We start from the raw sequence: 24,792 nt of genomic DNA, 5'->3' as shown, positions 1-24,792 counted from the left end.
ATCAAAAAATGAAAAACAAGCAAAAACCAACATGTTTAATAACAAAGTACACTTTGCTAAAGTACTGTCATGAAAATAAAAGCCTTCCAGAATGAAAAGCAGAGAAGACAGTAGAATATTGTAGATGGAATACAGCAAGAACATTTATTGTTTTAATTTTATTATTAGAACAGAAGATAATACAAATAACAATTAAAATGAAGGAAAGCAAAAAAAGATCAAATAAAATAAAGTAGTTACATAAAAATCATTAAAGTTTCTAACTGTGGCATTGAGAACTGGTCCCCTGGTGTGGGGGCCCTAAGCAGCCCCCACACCAGGGGGCCCCCAAGAGCACCAAGCTCTACATATGTATAACTAAATGCTTTTACACACAAAAGACTATTTTTTATATTATCTTTAATGTTGTTACACAAATAATGGCTCAATATCTCCCTGCTGTTTGCTGCTGCCACTGTTGGGTTAATATAACATATCAAACTTGTTTTCTGTACATTTAGTGTTCATCAGGTGATGTTCTGTTCACATAGTTAAAATTCTATGGCATGCTTAGAAAACTCACTGCATTTCTAAATCCAATTTATTTTATATTTCCTCTACAGTCATAATAACACTTCATGTAAACTAATTACAAATTACTAATGATAACAGGCATGTTACACACATAGAGTAACCTGTAGGAACTATGAAGCATCTGGTGTTGAGTTGTTGGTTTTGGGGAAAAATGAAAATCTACTTCGGGGCCCCAAAAAGACTTGGGCCGGCCCTGGTGGCGTTAGAAAAAGAAAATCAGTATTTGTTTGGGAAACATAATCTAAATGTTTTAAAGTCCGGACTAAATCAGACTCTAAATGAACCTACTAGCCTTTTGCCCGCATGTTTTCTGCACAGATTAATATCGCAGAGATTAAAGCAGCTCTGATTTCTCCTCTTACTCCATCTGCTTCCATCCCCGCTGCGTCTCCGGAGTCCAGCCTCAGTCTCTGAGACCGTGTGTGTGTGTGTGTGTGTGTGGGTGTGTGTGTGTGTGTGTGTGTGTGTCATCAGGGGTGTGAACGCCGCCGAGAGGCGTGGGCCGCATCCACATCTCCGCCATAAAGAGCCCGCTTCACCTGCAGCAGCAGCGGCAGCGGCACTCAGGTTGACCCGGTTCGCGGTCTGTTTCGCTTCCATCGCCAAGGTCCCCTGTGATTGGCTGAGCGCTCTCCCTTTAGCCCGCCCCTCCGCCCCTCCACTTGCAGACGCGCAGGGACTCTTCGCTGACTCTTGTTTCCTTCCTGCGCCCTGAGTCTGGGAGCACGTCCCCGGGGCTGAATCGCAGAAAAGCAGAGAGCAGACGGAGCCGCGCGCCATGGCAGCTACGCACAGCAGCGAGTACCGGGCCTACCTGCGGAACGCCATGGACGTCGAGGCCGGGCAGCAGCGCTTCCCGCCGGTGCCGAGCTCGGAGCCGACCTACCGATCGCTGTTCATCGGGACCCTGGCTGTTATGGGAATACTTCAGGTGGCCTCCAGCGTCGCGATCTTGTTGCACCTGACCGGTTACCTGCACGAGGTAGGCGCACTGAAGCGTCGCGCTTTGCGAATGCGATCGGGCTCTGCAAAAGAAGAAAGAAAAAGAAAAGAGAGAGAGAGAGAGAGAGAAAACCATTCTTCAAAACCTTTTGTCAACGAGCGAGTTCAGATAGTCCGACAACAAAAACTTGGGCTATTTGCGCAATAACTCCTCAGACAGCCATAAAGCGAGAGATAAGCTGAGCTCGGGCTTTATGAAGCGGGCGGTGTGTTCTCTCAGAAGTGAAGCAACCCGCTGCTGTGCAGGGAGCCCAGGCGGCGAGAGACAAAGTGCAGTCCTCGGTGCGCCCTGCTGCGTCTCCTTGCACGCGCACACCGAGCTGCCTGGCGGCATCGCGCGAGCCCCTCGCAGGCGAACTTCCACTGGGAGAGATGCGCGCGCGGTCGCCCGAGTCACTCTCCCCCGCCGCGGCGCTCAGATGACATCTCGAGCAGGCGTCCTGCGTCTTCCTCGCCTTGTTTGCAGATTCGCAGATGTTTTCACTTGAGCCTGTCGGCTCTCATGCGCGTGTTTACATGCCATCAGCGGCTTCCAATTGCCATTTATGAGTCACGAGTTGTAAACTTTGAAGGATAAGCAGAGCTGTTTTTTCCAGAGAGGTCTGACCGAGTTCAAGTGTTTTTTTTGTTGTTTTTTTTTTTTTTAACATTGTTGCTCGTGTAAGGAATGCAGAGCCCTTATTCTAGGGTACAAATGCTTCAAAAATAGCTATTCATCAAGTTCTGTCCTCGGCTGTCTCTTTCTAGCGACACAGCGGTCTCGCCGTTGTATAATTGTCATGTCACAACAAGCAAAGAGAGCAGACCGCATGTCCGCTGTGTCAGGATCCTCAGAGTTCACCTGGGGAGCGTCTGTTGCCCCCCGGCACCCTGACAAATTGGTTCCAGTGTTCTGGTGGGCTATGTGGGTAAAAATGTGGGTATCTATGGGGGGGATAGAGTCTTTAAAAACAGAAGGAGGGATGGGAGACAGAGGAGAAGGAAGGTTTAGGAAGGTGTTTCTGGATTGTGATGCAGGGTTGAACTGAATTTGGCACCGCTTGTTTGTTCAGAGCTCAGAAGCAGACCTCCACCCGTGGAGCTTCCTGACGGTGGTGGTGGTGGGGAATCAAAGCCATGAGCTGGTCTGAGTTGGTTTCAAACGAGACTCTCTGATCTGACTGGAACGTCGTTTCTGTATGGATTTGATTTTGCTTGTTGCAGTGGAAAGCAGAGAACCACGCGGAACATAACTCAACCTCCCCCTCACACACACACCGACACGCGCAAAGCTTTTTGACAGCCCTGCTGGAGATTGTCTTCTTCTGACACCTTTCTGTCGGAGAGGCCCTCACCGTTCTAACCTGCCTCTCTCTCTCTCTGCAGGTGGACCTGTCACCGTCTTCCCGTCCTTCCCTGGAGATGGAGGTGAGTCAGGCTAACTTCCTCTAACATGTTTCCCTTTTGGCTGACATCTATCACATGTTGCTCTGTTACAAACACAAACTTCAAGATATTTTCACTTGAGTCTCATAGGATTGTAAATGACTGGGTAACTGCGGAGAGGTAGAACAAAAGATACATAGTTCTCAAGCCCTTTTCTGGAATAAGTCATGAATAAAATCCAATCACGTGTGTGTGTGTGAATTAAGACGTTCCGTTTCTGGCCTCAGAGGTTCTGTAGAGAACAAAACGCCGTGGAGACGGAGGGTCACGGCAGACGGGTCAGGGAGGATGTGGTGGGGAAGCTTAAAGCGAGGTTAGGTCAGAACATCTCACAGAACTCAGTCCAGTCCATCATCTGATCACGGTGATCAGATGATCAAAAAATGTACAAAATGAACGTTTTTTTGGTCTAACTTGCATAAGTTTCCCAGTACTTGAGAATGGTCTCAAAACAACAATATTACCGTTTATCGCAGTAATTACTGGGACAGTTTATTGTCCAGCAAAATTTGTGATCGTCACAGGCTTATCCATAGAAAACTATGAAGTTCTGCTCTGTTTTTCCACATTGGCTCTTCATGGAAGTCCAGTAAAATACATCGCCTCTCATGATTGCGCTGCATATATGAATATGCAGATGCCTGCCGGTGTTCTACTATTAATGTTCCTGGAACAACAGCTGGGATCTTGAAATGTCTCCAGTATCAGTTTCTGAGCCAAACACAACCTCCCAAAGGCGGATGTAGCTCCGGCAATGATTTGAAGCACACCAGGTATTTCTCCTTGTCGCCGTCGAAGGAGGAAGTAGAGCGTATTTACTCGCGCTGGTGTGTTTTTGAAGGAGCCGAATTAGCATCAGCAGTTTTTTGGAGTCATGATTTTCCCACGGGTGTATTTCCTGTGTAGCCAAGCACAAAACCCCCAGCTGGTTGTGCGGGGCTGGAGCGAGGTCAGACCGCAGGAACACAAACACCTCCAGAGACAATAAAAAAAGGGCTTCTCACTTCAGATTATTTTTTTCTTTCTTCGACTTCGACTCCGTCGGCTTCCCTTTTGCTGTGCACTGGACAGTAAGTTTGCAGCCCTCTCGCTGGCTGGCGTCAGCGGTTGCAGTGTTTTCTTGGAAGTCATTTCGGGCATCAGATGTTGAATTCTTAATTGCTGAAGTCATTTTTTTTTCTCCTTTTTTCAAACTGTTGGAAGCTGCTGCCTTTTCTTGGCATGGGCTTTTACCAACCCAAAGCACAGCCTATTGAGAAAGCGAAACAACATAAAACGATCTTTGCTTTCTGCGTTTTTTGTCCATGATGCTTTAAGTTCCCATGAAATTCCATGCTTGTTTGCCCAGGGTTATCCCTGGTAAGGATTGGGGTTAAAGCTTAGTGGGTTAGGTTTACGGTGAGGGTTAGGGTTCTAGTGGAGTCCTGAGAGGAACCACCCACCCTGTCTTGGACTGAGGAACTCTGTTTTTGTTTTCCCCAAAGAGTACAGGAAGAGATTGTTCTGGGCTTTATGATGCATCAGGTTGACACTTGACCCTCACCACGTTGAGCTAGGGGTCAGCGCCGAAGCCGCGCAGGGACTTTGTTTGACAGTGGTGCCTCTGCAGGCCTGTGGTCGGTGGTGAGAACGCAGGGCCGTGAATCAGCCACCGCTCATGATCTGAGTGTTTATAATGTGCGTAGATCTGTGGAAGAAGTCCGCTGCGTTGTGAAACACAAAAAGAGATGATCCGCTTTGGTGGCCGCGCTCTTGAGTGAGAGGACTTTTGTTCTCGAGCAGGATCTCTGAAACCACTCGTCAACATAATAGACATGTTGAGTGATGTATGTGGTGAGCAGTTAAAAGGCTGAGTTGAAGTCTGCGTGCACTGCGGTGATCCAGGACGGCGCATGTGCGACCAAGTCAGCCGTAGCCGGGCGCAGTCTCCTGGAGAGAGGGTTCCTCTTCCACTCGCAATGAAAAAGAGCAGTGCCTTGCAAAAAGTGTCATTACTGCTCCAGCCCTTTTTACTTTAAGTCAAGTTACAACCATCAACATCAACGTGTTTCGTTTGGGATCTTATGTGAGAGATTAATGCAAAGTTGCGCACAATTGTGAAATGCTACACGCTCTTCAAAATTCAGGGGCACCATAAAGACATGGCTGACAGAAGGAACTCTGGAGGAGCTGGAGAGAGGAGCAGCTCAGGCATTTCTTGTGCATTTCAAACAATAACTTGTTGACTATGTGTTGGGCATTCCAGGAATCTGGTGTTAGCAAAACCAAACAAACATCAACAAAAGAATGTAAAGCTTCTTTTGAGAGAAAGCAGAGCTTGGCAGTGTGTACGGGAAGAGGGATGTAGCTAAATGCTAAAAAACAGTCGGAGCTCCAATGGAATGGGAAATATTCACATGTTAGAATGGCCCAGTCAAAGCCCACCTAAATGTAGTAGAGAAATAATGTTTATAAATAAAGAGCTATTTTAAAAAAAAAAAAAAAGAAAGAAGGTGCAAACATTTTGGTCTGTAGCTGTGTACCGGCTGCGCTTCTGATTGGCCACCGCAACTAGAGCTGCCAACCACTTTCTTCGTTGCGCACATAGATATCAGCATTTCAGATTCAGACTGAAGACCAATTTATATAGGATAAAAAATGGTTCCCCTGCCCCTCTTTCTTAGCTTCAGATATTTTCATTCAGTTCATTGCTATCTGAGACAGCAGGGAATTCAGATGAAATTGTAACTTTAGTATGCCACCCTTCTAGACACGCCCCCCAGCCTGTAGCTGCAGTGAATGGAGCTTCTACAAAACAGTAACCCAGGCCGACTATATACAAATGCATGCCACACTCTTCGCTTGTTCAAACAATATCCTATAAAGTATACTGAGGTTTGCAGTTGCAACTTTAGAAAATGTGAATTCTTGAGCAAGGCACTATATATTTGCTACCTCACCACAAATTAGGACGGATCCTACAATTAAAGGTTCCAAGGAGAAGCAGCTATTCCTTAACCTTGGCTAGATTCTTCCGCCCGTCACATTCCAAGACGCTGCTCTGTAAAAATGTTTGTGTAGCAAATTGTTTTTGGATGACAGCACTAATCTTAAGCTGAAGCAGTTTGTGTGGACTTGTGAACAAAATGCTAAGAGCAACATTAACTCATTGCATTGTTGCAAAACCCATGTTAACAGTGTTTCTTTGAGCTGTTTTTGGACTGACTGACTGACTGACTGACTGTGTGTGGTTTCCAAGTGCTTGAAAAGCACTAATCCTTTCATCTACACTTTCCATTCCATCCCATTTTTTCAATAATGACTGAGTTATGGTGAGATAACAGTGCCAGGATTCCTGAAATTACTGGTTTGAAGGAAACTACCCTCAGCCCATAAAACAAGTTTAAACATCTTTAGGGATGTAATAACAGCCCAATCTGTCAATCACTGCAAATTCTTCACATGGATTTTGCTTCTGCAAATTTTTGCACATGTGAAGAAATGCATCAAAGCGGGAGACCGTTAGGAATCCCGTTTCGCTTGCGCTTCGTGGTCTCTTGGGTAAACTCAATCATGTAGGTAGAGGCAGAAAACAACACTTCAGCCTGATGTGTTAACCTCTTGCCAGAAGTGTAGGAGACTTGGCAGCTCCGGCGCTGTAAGTGTTTACTCTCATGGAAACCATGTTTTCGTCGAGTGTATATGCTCGGTCTTGCCTGAAGACAACCCGGCTCAGTCCAAATACGGTTTATGCCAAATCTGGGAGAAGCTCAGCCACTCCGAGAAGTTCCCCTCGCCACGGGGGCCTCCAGCTGTAAATACGAGCACGGACATAGAAGGGACTTAGCGAAGGGAAGATGATATACACAGATATATAGTCCATAGACGCCCCTATGCTTAACGTCTGCGTATACTCCCACTCAGAGCCATTACAAGCAGCCTGTCATTTAGAGTGAAAGCAGAGCTAAGCTGTGGTAGGTTATGTCCAAATCTTTTTGTTGCTTAAGGAAAAGGCTTCTTGTAATTGCAGGGCTCCAAATTACAAACTTCAATTGTAATCAAACACACGCAAAAGGACGTGCACACACGCAACGCAGGCGACTGCTGATGGTTTTTGACCTTTTGGTTTACGAGTCGATGTTTGCTGAACTAGCCTTTGTTTTTCTCTACAGAGTGAACCAGTGGTGCACGCCCTGAAAGACCCAAGAAAAAAAGTCAGGTGCAAACCTCCCAAAGACGCCACAACCCCGTCCGCCCATCTACCAATCAGAGCACCTCAGGAGTTCACTAAGAGTGAGTCGAGTCGATGTAACATGTCTTCCTTTGAACTTTTGTAGTAATTTTGCAGTCTGGAATCTTTGTCTCCCCCCGCTGGCGCTGCCGATAAATACACAAACATTGTCCATGTGTGGTAATGTCCTTAGGGTGTCTGTAGGAACACAGTCAAACCCAAATCGGATACCAACTCCTCCAAGAGCTTAAGCGTGATGTCTGTTGGTCCTAAAAGAACGTCCTCTTCTGTTAAATATCTCCAAACGGATAAACTACATCCTTACTGATCCATCCACATGTTCTCGTTATTCCGTCTGTTTGGGTTTTGTTAGACTATATTCATACCACAAAACATGTCCATTTCCCATTTGGACCATTAGATTAGAAGGTTTTTCTACTCAGCTACTACAGAGTATATTACAGAGTATAAATTTCAGATGCTCACATTCTACATCTTAAATTCTACATTCCGCATCCATTTGACAACAAATCTGGAATCTTATAGTTTTAGTAAAGATGATAAAAACATAATTTTTATTCCTTTTTGATTCTTGTTCCAACTTGGAACATCCGCAAACCAAGACCTAAACATCCATAAACTGTTTATGGATGTGCATTAGCTGATCATGGTATAATTGAATGACTTATACATTTAGCTTGCATTTAATGTTAGATTTAGAGATAAGTGGGGCCGTGATGTTCGTGCCCGAGTCGCCAAAGCACTTAAATCAAGTGTGTTAAATATGAAAAGTGACATGACATCAGTCACTGAGGCCCAGAGCTGAGGGTCAAGACAGTTTTGTTCTTCTTTTCCTCTTTTCTTTTCAATAGCTTCCCAATGATTTGACAATCTTATGAAGTGCTTTCATCCACGTGGTTAGCAATGTCCCTCCAACTGACGACTGTTCTCTGGTGTTTGTTTTTACTGAGAAGTAAAAAAAAAAAGAAAATTGTAGTCCATGATTTTACTTTAGAGCTATGGATTAAACCCATTTGAATGACACAACTTTTTATGAACTTTGTGATGCTGTGAGAGCTCTGGTATGAAACTCCCCACCTCCAAAACAAACCATCTTCATCCTACCACTTCCTGGCGTCTTCTTCTTCATTTCTGCCAGTACAGGTGTTGATCACGTGATTTGTGTGATGTTAAAAAGGTGTTAGTGTTGCAGTTTTGTGAAATGCATCAAATTCAACAATACCAAAAAACTTCCTCACCCTAGCGCAAAAACTTTTGATCAAAAAATGTGTTTTTCAGAATCTGCATTTCTATTAGGCAGGCTTATTTTCAGAATTTCACTTTGCTCAATTTTACGGTTAACAGAAACGCAGCTACTGAAACATTTTTTCTTTTCAGTTATTATTTGCACTTTGGCCTTGATGACGTTGGTCCAACGTCAACTCCACGTTTCTGACTTCAATTTTCTCAAACTAAACCATATAATCCATCAACACTTGTTTGATACCAACAACCAAATATCCTGGTTTTGTTCAGAATCAAACGAATGTAAACTTTTCTGACTCTTTTTGTTCTCATCATCTCGCAGAGGACTACAGCATGATCAACATCAAGTGGGACGATCTGCACGGAAACCTCCACAAAATGAGCTACGATGACGGGAACCTGCTGGTGAGGGAATCGGGCCTCTACTACGTCTACGTGAAAACCTGCTTCCGCTACTACAACATCGGCGGTCCAGACGAGGGCCGTGAGGCCAGGACGCGCCCTCCGGACGTGAGCAAGGCCCAGCTCATCCAGTACGTCTACCATAAGAGCATCAAACAGAACAGCAGGAAGGTGTTGCTGATGAAGACGGGAAGCACCAAGCAGTGGAACAACACGAGTTACAACATGTACTGCGCCCAGCAGAGCCGAGTGGTCCACCTGGTGGAGGGAGACGCCTTGTTTGTCGAAGTGTCTAACGCTTGGCTGCTGGACCAGGAGGCGGAAGGGACGTACTTTGGGGCTGTAAAGTGGGGTAACTGAAACTTTGTCACCGGCGGAGCAAACATGCTACTGAACATTTTTCTAACCGATGGAACCACTTTTAGGGGATTAGTGATGTTGAATTGTCGAACCAGTTTGGTTTCGGTTTTACGCCACCACGTGTGTTTGGTTGTACGCCACATTGCCTTTCATCCAACAGCCCTGGAGACTTTCGTCAGGTGAACTAAAAAAGACAAAAAAAAAAAAAGGTTTAAAAACGGAACCTTTTTACTTTCCCGCAGAGCTTCTTGATTAAACATTTACCAGCACTGGAATTTTAAAGGACGTTTTTTTAGTGTGTCGCAATTTGCATGCCAGTGGATTTTGGCTCAGAGTCCCACATAGAGTCAGCATCCGTATATGTTTTAGTAATACAAACAACAAGGGAGCAACGAAGGAAGTGAGCTTCGAGGCAGAAAGGAGTTTTCGGTGCTCAGTGTTGGGCAAAATGTCCAGAAGGACACTGGGGTAGAGAGTTATCTGTGTCTCAGACACAGCAGTGAGTGCATGAATGTTTTCCTAAAAGTTTTAGGTGGTTTGAAAAAGGCATCCTCACATTGGTTCAATTGGAAATGAGCAGTCAGGTGATAATCTTATGTTGTGCTTACATTCTCAATGTTGGAATGAAAGCCTTAAAAGGTTAGGCCACAGTATTGAAGTGAGGTTTTTTAAAGTAATTATCAGTAATGTCTCTCTCATCGGTTGTAGAAATATTTAACTCTGAACTTGTTGGAAAAATAAGTACGTCCTCTAAGGGGTGGAAGCTAATAAGTCAGACACACACGGTATAAATCGCTGACTTGGTGAAGCAGCTGACTGTGAGTCTGCTGGGATAATTGTGAAACTATGAGACCTGGAAAACACGTTAGCATGCCATGTTTACACAGCTAATGCAAAATCAGAGCTGAAGAGGTGAATCTGGTGGATTCATACACCCAGCTGGGTCACCAACGTGACTCCAATAAGGAACAAGGAGGTTGTTCAACACAGACCCAACAACTGCTTCTGTCCTACTGAATGTTTTCAGCTTGAGCTGATTTAAACGTCTATGTTAGCTAAAACAGATTAACTAGCTTGTTAGCTTCCACCACTACAGGGTGGGGCTGGATGATATCGGTTGATATCAATGATTATTTATTAATTTTTTTGTTTTAAATATCTGAAATGTTGCCAAACTGGTGGTGTGACCTTTCCTGTTTTATCCACAGTCTTAACACCTTAAACTGCCGCTGCACTGGTTACTCAACAAGTTGTTGCTAGGTAACCAAAGAGCGAGTTAGTTAGTTTATACCACCCACCGGTTGAGCATTTAATGCCTTTCCCTCTGCCTACATCCCCCAGAATGCTGTTTGGTTCTGGATCGGAGTTCAGTGTATATTCTATATATTGAATATTCTATCAGACGTATTATCTATTGATATTGATCATGTGTCCATCACAATATATTTTGTTACTGATTTTATTGTCCAGCCCTAACGAAGGGATTTAGTTACTTTCCATCAAACTCACGGCGCTATGACGACCGTCTACCGTAGGTAAGAGTATTGTTACTGATAATAACTTCACACACCTTACCTCAAAAAATCCAAACCAACCTGAACAACACCAATGTGTCCTCCAAAAGACTCATCCAGTTTTCTAATGTTGCCATCAACTGCAATAACCTGACAATGTCATTAAAACCAAAGAGGAAATGACACCTGCTTGTTTTAATTGTGACAACCAAGAAGCGATGAAGATAGCTGGACTGTCTGACTGTAAAAGGACATGAATGGACTTGTTGTCCTTAACAAGGGGAACCAAACTGAGTTTGGTTCAGCTTTTAACTTAAATTTAAATTTTTCATTTATCTCTAACTCGAGCTAAATGGGAATATGCATTTAATATTTATTTATTAGCTATAGAGGTACAGGTCATCGTTAAAGTGATTTGTCCACTAAAATCATGTACATTTTTTTTTTTGTCTGTTTGACATTCATTATGCAGCACTTAAAGTTAATATTAGAAACACTTTTTGTTTGTAAAACACAGGGGCTTTATTTCAAATTATATATTTATGTATCTTGATTATTTTATTTTATTTTTTTGACAATTCTGTGTACGTACCTAGCCAAAAAGCAACATGGATTTATTATTGTTCTACAAGACTGTAGCATACCTGTAAGAGCTTCATTGATTGTTTTTCCACATCCCGTTTTATTATTTATGTTTGTGTAAGTTTTAATAAAATCCTGCTTTTGTAGCAACGGTTTAAGTGTGTGGTTTTTACAACGATTGAACCACACAGGAAGATGGAGACATTGCAGAAATATTTATACCCACTGATTTTTTTTTTCTCATATTTTTTTAGCAACAAACATTAGCGTATTTTATTGGAATTTCTTGTGGTAGACACAAGCATGATAATAGTTTGGTTGTTTTTTATGTGTATATATATATATATATATATATATATATATATATATATATATATATATATATATATATATATACAGTACAGACCAAAAGTTTGGACACACCTTCTCATTGAATTCAATGAGAAAGTGTGTCCAAACTTTTGGTCTTTACTGTATATATATATATAGTTAGCTTTATTTAGGTTTTAGGGTGTTTGCTCATTTTTATTACTTACTAGTTAAATGTTGATTAGCTTACTTTAGTTTTTATCAGCTATAATGGTTTTACTTTTTTCATACTTTGGTTCATTTTTAGGGGCAGAACTAAAAAAAGTCTAGGTATTGCAATGTTATTGTAATACATCAGTTGGGTAATGAAAAATCAACAGAAAATACAATTTTCCCCCCAAAAATTGATTCAATTATGGTTGAACAACCATCAGATGTTGGGGGCTTCTTCCAACATCTGATGTAAACTGACTGCTTATGTCATCAGACTAATAAGCTAATAAATTGATTCACAAAAACAAAGAATATTACATCTATAATTCCTATATATTTTGGGTAGTTTTATAAACGCACAATATAGTACCAGTTAGTTTTCCCCCCATCAGTTAACTATTTAGTTTTTATTTACTTCAGTTAACAAAAAATGTTTTCTCAATTTCAGTTTTCGGTACTTTGTTAGTTTTGATTAACTATAGTTCTTTTCTTTTTTGTAAAAGTTAAAATAAAGAAACAAGATGGACTGAGGTTGTAATGTGAACTGGGCAGTAAATACTTTTTCAAGCTCTTCCACACACTGCAGCCTGTCGGTGAGAGCTCTGTGATTAGCTGCTCTGTAATCTCTCGGTGAAAATTCTGCTGCATTCCAGCCAAATGAATGAAGTCACACTGTTCCTTCGCTTCCCTGCCCCTCTGGTCAGAGCAGTCCACCAGTTCATAACACAGATACAAGTTGTGTAGAGACGCCGCCCACTGCTGCTGCAGCCCCGACCCGCTAACTCGCAGCAGACATTTGGACTGGTGCAGAAAAGGAAAAAAAAAAAGGAAAGGAAAACGAGCAAAGGCTGCTGGGAATAATGATAGGATAAATAGGATTTTATTACTTCACTGTGATGTGTGTGAGCTGTTAGGATCACTCAGTCCCTCAGAGAGAAATATTAGAACCAACAAGAACCTCTGTTGCCCTCCCCTGGGTGTTCACCAGGATATGGTCGGAAGATGGTTTGGGCTTGGAAATACGACATAAATATGGCGATTTTTCAGATCAGACGGCCGAAGGAACTGATTGACGGGGGAGCAGCAAGAGAAATGCCTGAAATAGGTGACTTTTTAACAAGGTTTTTTTCTTTTTTAAGTAACAGAGTTTTGTAAGAGAAACAATTGAGCTGCGGTGTCCATAGGGCTACTCTGTTTCAGACTTACATAGCTTGGACTAGGAGTATAAACAATGGACTATAGTGCGCCACTGTTTTTATGTGACTCGATTTCTCAATTGTTGGCACTCAGCAGAAACCATTAAAATGTGTTGTGTCAGTAAACATTATGGAAAGCTTGGCGTCCACTGGAAACCCACCCAAACACACACACACACGCACACCCACACGCACACACACACACACACTGAAACAAATAGACCCAAGAGTCAAACCTCAGCAGACAATATGTACTCGAAACATTAGTCTAGCTTTCCACAGTATATTAGTGACAGAATCTATGGCAGATGGCGAATTTATGGTTTTCTGCAGGGCATGGTCCATGTGACCTTATGGGAAATGCAAATCATGAATATTAAAATGTTGAATAACCTCTCTACTCTTCCCAATGTGGGTGGTCGTCCTTTAAACCCGAGTATTCCAACAGAACAAGCATGAAGTCAGACCTCAGATGCTTTCTGGATCCGCTGAGGCAACATGTAAAGGCACTATAGAGAGAGAGCGTTGGTGTTTATCTGAGTTATCCACCAGGCTGTTTTAAAACGCATTTTAAGATCTAAGGAATTTTTTTTGGCTGAGAACATAGTTCATGACTACATCAATGACAGAAGGTTTTCCCAGTCTCTGACCACTTAGCTCAAACAAGCGAGTCCTGCAGCGGTTCAGATGTTGTTCTGGGTTTTTTGTGAGGTGGATGACTCAACCCAATACAACACAATCCAGACCAATAGATGTCAATGACAAGATATCTCATCTGTTTTTCAATTTCCTTTAGACTGAGGCATTATGTGTCTCTTTTTAATCACTCAGCCTGCTTCGTGTTGACAGACGTGAAGCATTGAGGTGATTTTTTTTTTTTAGTAATCAGGCCTGGATGTGGCTAGTAGAAAAAGTGTTTAATCACAGTTAATTTATAAATAAATGTAAGGGATGATTATAGAGGATGATGGATTTGTAGAGATTTGTTTCCATAATAAGTAAAATTTTCATTGAAAAAAACTATTTTTTGTATCTAGTCAGGTTATCTTGGTTTAAGTTTAGTGCTTTTGAGATTTTTATGCCTTCAAGACATGACTGTAATCTCCCTAACAGATTGGACTCATCAGGACTTATGTACACTGTTATGCTGATGATAGTCAGCAATATCTCATTTGTCTGTGACGATTTTTTAAAATTGGAAGCATATAATAAAACAAATTGGGTCCCAGCACAGAGCTCTGCGGCACTCCTTATGTAACCCTGGAGTGTGAGGCGGATTTATCGCTCACATGATCAAACAGGCAGGATTTAAACCAGCCTGGTGCTGCTCCCTTCATACCTACAACAACTTCAAGCCTTTCTAAGAGAACATGATGGTCAACTGTGTCAAAAGCAGCAAACCAGAACAGACAAAGTCCATTATTTGAGGATAAGAGAATATCATTTGTAAATTTCAGAACTGCTGATTTAGTGCTATGATGAACTGAAATCTGATTGGAACTCCTCAAACAGATCATCATGTTTCAAGGACTTTAGATCACAAAGGAAGAAAAGACATTGGTCTGAAATTTATTAAGTCATCTTGATCAAGAGAAGGTTTATTAAGAAAAAGGTTTAATTGCAGCCTTTACTTAAGAAACCTTCTCTTGGAAAGCCTGGGATACATGCCTGTTTAGCACAGGATAGGTTAATCACATCTACAGTGGGGAACCAAAGGGAACACTTCCATAAATATGCTGGCTCAACATGCAAGCTGAAGCTTAAAATGAAGCTAATATGTTTGATAACTCAGAAAGCTAAACTGACTTCAGATTCTACAGTTACATTCAGTAATCTGGCCAACAATCTGATTTACCATATAATCAATTCTATTTAAGGAGGATTCCATAGAATCGTTACTGCTGAGAGTCGATGACTCTGTGTAAGTTTGACAACTCTGGTAAAGCAAGGAACCAACCTCCTTCTCCACAATGGTATATGTGTTAAACTTAGTGCTTTTCCAATCATTTTGACCACTCAAAGTGCCAAGTTATACACCGACACACAGATCAGTCGGCATGTGGCAGGAGGACACTGGAATCGAACCTACAACCTTCCGATCACAAGATGACTCTACCCCTACCCACAGAACCACAGTCGCCCACCGAGCTTGTATCACGATGAACAAGAACACCAGAGTGTGAAGGGCCAGACAGTGAGGAAATTAAGAAATGGGACAGATTTGTTTTGAAAGTTTGTTACATCATCTGTTTGAAAAATATCTACTATAAAGACGTTTTCTCTGACTTGGTGTACTCAGGTAAAATAAAGTGAGAGGTTATTTAGAAATGGTTGGACAGGGCAGATTTGTGGAGAGGTACTGTTAGTTCTTCACTCTCAATCCCATATTGTCAGCACAAGGTCTAGACTGTAGAGTATGAGGACAAGAGTGGGCAGGACTGTGGATACTTTGAGTGAAGCCAGTTGAGTCACAGCTAGCATTAAAGGCTTCATTTAAGCTATCACTTTCAGTAATGGTAAAATCCCCCACTAAAATGACTTCATCTGTATTTAACAGTAAATCAGATAACAGTAAACCAGAACAAAATTGTAGGACAGACACTCACAAAATTTAGTCGTAGTTTCCATCTGAAAATGGCCATTATACACAATGTTACACATTCTAAGTTTTTCTTTATGTATTCCTCTCTAGAATAAAGGCATACTTTGCAGTAAGTATAACAAGCTAATGTAATATTTTGAGGTGTGGATGACCTGAAATCATATTAGCAGCAGCGAACATATTACAGTACTTTAAACGAGAGCAGGACTGACAAGTTTACGGCGAGGAACGTTTGCTCGTAGAAAATCCAAATAAGAAGGAGAAAGAAAACCACATGGGGACTCACAGAAAGCAGGAGCAGAAACAAAGTAAACATTCAAATGTGACAATGAGTGAGAAAGAAAAACAGGAGCATAAATATTGCGATTTGATTAGTAGGTTGGGAACAGGTGAGGCTAATTAAGTGAATGTGGAACATCTGTGGAGGACACAGTGAGGCTGGAGACACAGAAAGTTTGTAAACAGGAGAAAAAACACCGAGAGAAGATAACTGAACACGAAGAGCTGAAGGAAACACAGCGGTGATCAGAAATATAACCCGGAGTTTAACTGGGTCAGAGCTGAGCACCAAGCATGACGTAGTAGGACACAGCAGAAATAATTCACATCGGAAAGGGATTCATTAACAACATTTCTTTTAAAATTTCAGACAACTGACACTCGTGATGTGTTTTGTACTATGAAATACAATGATTCTAAGCACAAAGCACCTTCATCCTTTTTGCGAAAAAACAAACCACATTATAGAACTACAGGGGTAAGAACTGACTTTCACATTCTGCACAGAATACCTGTCTGCTGGACTGCTTTTCTGCACATGCCTCTATAGCTGCGTTTTCATTCTAAATGTGTGTAAAACTTTGTCCATGTTCCGCTACTGTCAAAAAAAAATAATACAATTTTACAATTGTGGAGTTAAAACAAGTTTGTTCACACGATGAGTCGTTAAAGAAACATGCCGCACCATCATCCTCTGACCACTTCCTGTCATCCTCTTCTTCGTGGTTTATTCCAGTGGTAACATAAAGTTGTTATTATGTTACTCATGTGAAGTGAAAAAAAGTGTTTCCATCGCAGTTTTGTGAAATAAAACACTTTCAATACAGCCAGAAAAAAAAGAAAAATAAACCCCACTTCATCCTTGCACCGAAACTTTTTAACGAAAAATAAGTTTTTTTGAATTTGGCGTGTTTGCATTGAGTATTTTTATTTTCAAAATGTTAATTTTTGCACTTATACTCAGAGGGAACGCAGCTAATTTTAGCACATTGCAAAGTAATTAAATAACCATGAGATTCAAACATCTGACCTAAACTATTCTGCACCTCTAGGAGCAGACTGGATGAAAACTTTTGTGTTCCGCCTTATAAAAATCGTCTATTGTTTGAGTCAAAAACATCATCTGTAATTTAAATATTTCTTTTTTTTTTTATCCAAAAATGGTCCCACATTGAACACACCATGCCTGCATTGTGATGAGAAATTCAGTCTCTAAATGCAAAACAGCCATTTTCATTTACAAGCGGGTCCTCCCAATAATGGTATTCAACTAGACTGGAGGTTTTTACAGCAGTGGGACTCTTCTCTTAATTTTCCACAAAAAAAAACACCAAAAGTTTAGAAACTGCATGAAAATGCTATTAAATCCCTCAAATCAATAATTTGTGTCATTTAAAGCCTAATAGCTAACTTCAAATTGAACAGCCCTTCTTGTCTGTGTCTGCGCCCATGGCGATGGCGGTAAAAAGCAATTACTCTCATTAAAAGGAATCGGGACGCACGCTTTTCAGCCCCGCCCACAGGTTTTCGTGTTACGCCGCAGCGTAAAGAGCTCCCTGCAGAACACACAGCGAACAGAACTGTGTTCATGTCTGTTCTGGTTTTACGATGCTTCATCTCCATCAGACATTATTTCACACTCCTCTCCCTGTGGCTGAGTGAGGAGGTGGAGCTGTTGATTCAGAAAAACAAAGTTATGGGCTGGAAAATATATCAGGGTGTTTTCCCCCCATAAGCTGCCCATGAGGCATTAGTATGGACTCATTAGCTAAAAATGGGTGCTTAGTTTTATATGGCTTTGCGGTTTGGGGGAAATTGAGCTGTGAGAAGTCAGGTTTATCGAGCAGCTTGGGGGGGCGCGGGGTTGGGTTGGGGTGGGGGTTGTTTCTGCGCAGGCTTCTGCACACTTTTACACATCGACATCTCCACGCCGTTACACAATTTCAGCCGTGTATCAGCGTATAAAATTGTGCCCACACACGTCAAACACCCATGGACAACCAAATGCACGTTCTGCTGAATCAGCGTATCCCGCTATTTTTACAAGCTGGGCCCCCGCCCTCTGTCTTCACCCCAGTGTAGCTCAGATGTTTCAGTTGTTTGATGTCTGACAGCTTTACCACTTGGCTAATGCTAACATTAGCGATATTAAAACAATAATAGAGAGAGATTTACAGGCCGCGCTCCAGACGCATGGGCGTGAGATAGCAGGAGGGTTATTACTGTAACCGGGGCTCTGTCATCTTCTGTGAGAGCTGCCGGCCAAGTTTGTGAGTGTGTGTTGGTGTGTTGGTGTGTGTTTGCACGTGCCATGCCACCTCTGAGAATGTGTGTCAGCCATAACGGGATCTTTAATCAAAGCCTACACCCTTCAACTACGTGCTACAGGGTGAAGTAATGAGCGTTCATTTAGTAATGCTACAGCAGACATGACAATAACATGACAATAACATGACAATAACATGGCAATAACATGGCAATAACATGACAGAATCAAAGCATGTGCTTCTGGTTAAACACCAAAGAGAGAACACCCAAAGTTTCCCCTTTGGTAACTTAAAACACCGCAGTTTATTTTTAAGTGTATGTTGTTCCTTAATTCAATCCAGTTGGTTTAGTTTAATCAGTTTCACTTAATTTGTTGGAACAAACGTAGAATGCAGAGAAACTTCTGTTAGTTTATCTGGAGAAACTACTCACCATGTTTTTACCTTATCAGGGGTCTCAAACTCCAGTCCTCAAGGGCCGCTGTCCTGCAACTTTTAGATGTGCCTCTGCTGCATCACACCTGAATAGAATAATTAGGTCATTAGCAAGACTCTGGAGAACTGATCTACACAAGGAGGAGGTAATTAAGTCATTTCATTCCAGTGTTTTGTACTTGTGGCACATCGAAAGGACAGCGGCCCTCGAGGACTGGAGTTTGACACCTGTGCCTTAGATCAACATTTAGCATTAAACTTTCTGATATCGGAACAAGACCTAGAGAAACTCCTGTTAGATTACAAATCTAGAACAAACTTAGAAAGTGCCATCTACCTTATAGAGTCAGACATGGAGAATCAACATCTAGTTTTATCAAATCAAGAATCCAGAGTAACCCCTACGGACGACTTATTCTTATTAAACATGGGGAGCCAATAAGTAGTTTTATACTTTTCAATTTTTGTCTTTCTTTTGGTTTGTTGTTTTGTTTGTATTTTTCTTCTACAGGGTGGGCCATAAGTTTCCATACGTAGAAAAAAATAAACATTTTATATTGGACAACCGTTTTTATTTTTGTGGGACTCTGTGAAACCGCTGCACGTCTTGGACCACTTCATGGTTGATCTGCAAACATTTCCGGTCTTCTGAAACTTGCAAATAAGTTTTGCCACAGTGTCGTGTGCGTGATGCTCGTTCCATGTTTTCTGTTAAAGTTTCGTGCAACCGTGCGACTGCTTCCCGATCCAGCCATCAGTATAACTTCAATTCTTTGCTCTTTTGTCAAACGCATCTTCTTGGGTATCTGAAATATAAAAGAAATGTACATTTTACATTCTCCTATGTATGGAAACTTACAGCCCAGCCTGTAATTCATGTAAAGCACTTTGAATTGCCGTGTTGCTGAAAATGTGATATATATATAAATATGTGCTATATATATATATAATATATATAAATGAAGAATTACCTTAATTTTTTTCAGTTAAACAGTTGGTTTTAACTCAATTAAGTGAAAGCGTGGAGCCATCACCATAGCAACGGAGAATAACAATTATTTCATGCTACATTATGAAAATTGTACTGCTCTAACAATGTTATTCATGTTTGTGCAATATCCTGTTGCATTATTAAAAAACTCCTTTCACGTTTGAACAATATCTCGGTTACCATGTGCCTATTTTTCATGCTAAAACACACATATTTTCACATTCTTACATTGTAATATGTATGATGTATGAACATGTTCATACACAAACAAAGATGCTTTCCTGCTGGAATGTAAAACGTTTGTGTAGTGGTGGCTGTTAGAGAGCCAAATTCCAGACAAGCAGTGGAGTGTGACATTAGATTCATTTATTCTGTAAAGAAGAAGAAGAAGAAGAAGAAAGAAGCAGACTTTAAACGACTTGACAAGGTGGAACCAAAACGAGAAACAGGCCCGACAACAATCTAAGAAAATAAATACAAATACACATGAAGCATAACACGTAAACATAGTTTACCAGACGAAGAAGTGAGCAGCAAACCTAAATACCACGCATGAAACTAGTGAGTATGAATAATAATTTAAAAAAAAACACTTACACAAGAACATGGCAGGAATAATCTGAAGGGAAAAGCTAATAATCAGGGCTAAAGTATAAACTATAAAACTAGACATGAACGGGCATGACGAGACCTGATGAGCAACGAGGAAGAGAAACTGACAGAGCATGAGAAGACTTAAACTAGGACTAAGCAAACACAACAGAACCTATTCAGGAAGGGGAACACCAGAATAACTTATGAAAACAGATCTACCAGAAAGAACTAATGATGCAAAAACTATGAACCATAAATAACCCATAACAAAACCACAAACCAAAACAGCCAAGAATCATGACACATTTCACTTGGAGAAACGTCATCCACCACTCCATCTGAAGGCTTCACAGTGTGTAAAAGAGTCAAGACGCCACAATAATTTGCGGTGATTTCTGACCAGTTCTGTCTCTGCTCAACCCAGCATGGGGCCAGCTGGATCTGGAAACGTCTCACGGTACTCTGCGTGACTACACAGCCAGGGACGCACAGGTCCAGTTTTTTCCACTTCCAATACCGATACAGATATCGATATGTTGGCCGATACTGATCTGATACAGAAAAACATTCCTGAATTGACTTAAAATGTTTCTTTGTTTTTTTTTTTTTTTTTTTAACACAGACAAATGTACTGAACTATGCAGTTATTAAATATGCATCAGTGCAGCACACTTACGTACACAAGTTGGCTTCACAAGTTTGGTCAAACATGTAAAAACAACACAACTTTTATTTGTTCAGTCAGTGCAAACACGAGTGAAACAATTAATGTAAAATAAATGTAATGAAGAAACTGAAACTGACAAAAACAAACGGTTGACTACCTAAATAATGAACTGTTACAAACTTTCATTCAAATGGTTCAGAATTAGGAATTCCAAATACAAGGTAAAAAATAAAAAATAAATAAAGCATATCACTCAGAACACAAAGCATAGAGTTTGACTGAATAGATCTGCCTTTATGGAACGAGCACATATTGTTGCGGACAATTTTATATTTTTTGTGAGTAAAGACAGGAGGATGTTTTATCAACATTTTTTACAGATTGTTTGAATTTCTGTCAGTAATAATTAGATATAGATGTTTACACAGCGCATGCTTGAATACGGGTTAAAGCTGCTGCTGACTGACTCATCTGTTGAGTCTGGTAAAAGATACAGGGACAAGTTAAATATCTGAATATCTTGGTCATTATTTTTCTTCACTGATTAAATGCTGGTGAAAGGGAGGCAACCAGTAGTCTGTAGCTAGACTAACTATGCTAAATCGTTGCTCTCACATAGTCTACCCACTTTTCTTGGAGAAAAACTTTGTTACAAATTGACTCCCTTTTTTGTCTTTTTTCTCGTTCTCTCTCTCTCCCTCTCTGTTGTTTTAATCGGACAATTTTTTTTTCTTGGCTGCACAGTGACTTCCAGTCGTTCTTGTCTTGTACGGACTGCCTGCTGAACACCATCAGTGTCGACTGCGCTAAGCAGGAACAAACCATTTCATGCAGATCGTGTTCAGTTCAAATGTGGATATTTGCTTTTTGGTCTGGGAGAGGGTAGAGTTTAATTTTTACTGCTATAAACAAGTTTAAAAATGATGTCACTCATTTTATTATTGACAGGACCCCCAAAATGTTTTTATTTTATTTCTATTAAATAAAAAAAGAATTTGTTGTGGGGGTTCCCTGTTGGCCAGAGGTCCTTGGAATTGTCAAAGCTTCTCTGCTCAGGTTTAGTTCACACAAAGTGGCCGTGTGCTGCGCAGTCGCAACACAAGTGAACACGAGTTTTCATAGCAAAACTGAAGCACAGTTCATTTGTTTTACTGAAATGCTTATTTTGAAACAATAAAAGATTCTCTCTGACAGTTTTAGGACGGCTGCATTTTTTCTTACATTTCAAACCTACAAAGCTAAGAATTGTAATTACCAGTAATTGTGACTAATTACAGCACTAGAGTGTGATTAACCTAACGCTGTTCAATCGACTGGTGGCACGAATAAAACTTTAACTGTACAACACCATTTCCTCTAAAATAAATCCATAATATCTCTGAGTGACAGACACAGAAGGCAAAAAAAAAAAGTTTTTAAATTGTATATTATTTTATAAGTTTAGACCTTAATCCAAAAACAACAAGTGAAATATGTAATAAAAAATATTGTTTCACTTTTGGAAAGGGTTTGAAATTCATACATTTTGATCAAATCTGCACTATAAAAATCAAATGAATAATAATTACATCCATTTTTCATACTAGAAAATTAGACTCTTGTTGAATATTTTCAACACATTTGATCAAAACTGTCATAATAATAATAATAATAATACAAATATTGATAAATGTAATTTATCTGTACACAGTCATCATAGAGGATTAAATCTCTGTTCACTGTCAGGCACCACAGGAAATAACAAAATTGACAATAATGTATTGTGGTGGTTTGATGAAGGCGCATGGCGTCATGAAGGTGCTGATAAATGCACTAGTGCAAAGAAATTTTTTTTAGAAAAATCTAAACAGAACAAAATGAATCAGGAACTCAAAACAACACAAAGAGCTTAAATTACAGAAGGAAAAAAAAAACCCCACAGTTGGCCGTTCTTTGCTTCAACTTAATTTGAACAATTTCACCCCATCTTTGAGGTTTGCAACTTGAGACATTTTACCGACTTTTCTCATTAATCTGCATGCAAGGCATAGAACAAATCAATATCCATCATCTCGAGTTTATTGTTCAAACAGCTGAAGCTCTCTTTGTTGAGGCTTTGAGGGTTTGGAGCGGCCTCTGACCTCTCGCTCCCCTCTCCCCGCCCTCTGCCTGTGGGAATCCTTGAAGTTTTTCTTTGCTTTTTTTTTTTTTTTTTTTTTTTCCAGCGCTCACTAACAAATTGCCCGCGCTGCGACTCAAATACTCTTAATTTCATGCCGATCCCAGCAGATCGGTATGAATCTAAATCATGGAGCTTCAAAAAGATGGCAGGCGGGGGATGGAACATCACAAAAGTAAAAGAAAAAAACAAAAACACAACAAAAAACAGGACAGACTGTGGTTGATGTTACATTAATAGACTCAGACAGAGCAGGCTTTTGCAGAGATGTGACGTAAAGACGCATGTAACCGCATTAAAGTGTGTTTCTGCAAGGCTTCTTATGCGCAGGCCTGGACTCACATGTGCACAGACGGAGGGAATCCCCCAGCTGAGTCACGCAGGAGCAAACCCTCCTCACGCTGTAATCCGGCCCGGATAAAACGGGCCTCAGTTGGACTTTTGTGCTTCCAAAAAGTAGATGTGGCGACACCTGAGCAAAGTCCCGTTACGACGAAACAGCGCCGTAATCCTTGCAGAGGACACCTGCGCCTCCCCACAGCTTCTGAAGGATGGAGCCGGAACATGAGGACGGAGGGCTAATATTTACTGTAGCGATGAGTGAAAGATGACCTTCTGCAGGTCCATCCGCCAGGTTTGATCTGTGCTGCAGTTGGTGCGGGGGGATGAGTCAGACGCAGGGGTGGTGCCAGGACAGTGTCGACACAAGCTAAATCACTGGAGGCTCTCAGACTCCCCAAACCACCGGCAACAACAAGCAACACACCCAGAATCAGGACGAGCTGGAATGTTGTTCATATGGTTCCCATTTCATCCTCTGCAAACCAGAAGATGAATTGGCTCTTCGGCTGCTCGGTTAGCTGACTTCTTTATTAATCTGGTTCTGACGGGGCCTTCAGGGACAGTTGGTATTTTGGCCTTGAGCGCGACTGGAAGGTTGACTCACCCTGCTTTCGCCCTGAAATGAATGATCAATTAATTATTAATGATTAAATTTGTGATCAACTGACATAGGACTGTGTTCTTGAAATGATTTTTTTTTTACTATTTTGGTAAAAATAGTAAAACATATATATATATATATATATATATATATATATATATATATATATATATATATATATATATATGTCTTTGATCTGTATTTTAATTGTGCAAACTTAATTAAGCTAAAAGTACAAAAGGTTGACAAACATTATTCATAACTGTTAGATTTAAACTTAAAATTATTTTTCATTCAACCATTCCGCTTAATTGGAGAAATAGGAAAAAAGAGATTTAAAAAGTTTGATTTAATTAGTACTTTATTGAAAAATGGCATGTCAAAAAAAAAAAAATCATTTTCGTCCTTAAAAAAGAAACATTCTTAGCATTGCAGCACTCCAACGCTTCCCATATCTGCTGTGTTTCAAGTTTCCACTGCTAGTTTTGTGATTTAACTTTCACTAGAAAGGACCGCGACACGACGATACGAGTTTAAAGGTTTAATGGAGGAATAAGTCGAAGGATTGGACCCAGCGTGGCGCTCAGTCTTCAGAAAATGTCTGAGAACCTGCACATCTAACCTGAAACAAAGAGGAAATGATGAAAAACGACTTCCTTTCACAAAGAGCAGGAGTTTTTAAAGAGACAGACACCCCATTTGATTAAAGGCGCTAATTTATGGTGACGTAGTTCAGCTGGGTGACGTAGTAACTTGATTGTGTGCTAAAATTGTGCCTGGGAAAAACACAACACTCAACCTTTA

The 24,792-nt window shown here is 40.8% G+C and overlaps 1 protein-coding gene and 1 long non-coding RNA gene across 2 annotated transcripts; both read left to right on the top strand.

Moving 5' to 3' along the window:
* The first annotated feature begins 951 nt into the window (after positions 1–951).
* Positions 952–11,480, top strand: tnfsf11 (TNF superfamily member 11). The gene is made up of 4 exons (XM_032568313.1): positions 952–1,555; positions 2,941–2,982; positions 7,152–7,272; positions 8,799–11,480. Exons 1-4 carry the CDS (start codon positions 1,352–1,354, stop codon positions 9,236–9,238), a joined length of 807 nt encoding a protein of 268 aa, XP_032424204.1. The 5' UTR covers positions 952–1,351; the 3' UTR covers positions 9,239–11,480.
* On the top strand, positions 7,279–8,400 carry LOC116723431 (uncharacterized). Its single transcript, XR_004339980.1, has 2 exons — positions 7,279–7,953; positions 8,049–8,400. It is a non-coding gene; the product is annotated as an uncharacterized LOC116723431 (long non-coding RNA).
* Positions 11,481–24,792: the final 13,312 nt, after the last annotated feature.

Source organism: Xiphophorus hellerii, chromosome 7, assembly GCF_003331165.1.
Source record: "Xiphophorus hellerii strain 12219 chromosome 7, Xiphophorus_hellerii-4.1, whole genome shotgun sequence".
In the NCBI taxonomy this organism is placed as follows: Eukaryota; Metazoa; Chordata; class Actinopteri; order Cyprinodontiformes; family Poeciliidae; genus Xiphophorus; species Xiphophorus hellerii.
Note: the sequence above shows the minus strand (reverse complement) of the source record. Positions and strands in the feature narration are given on the sequence as shown.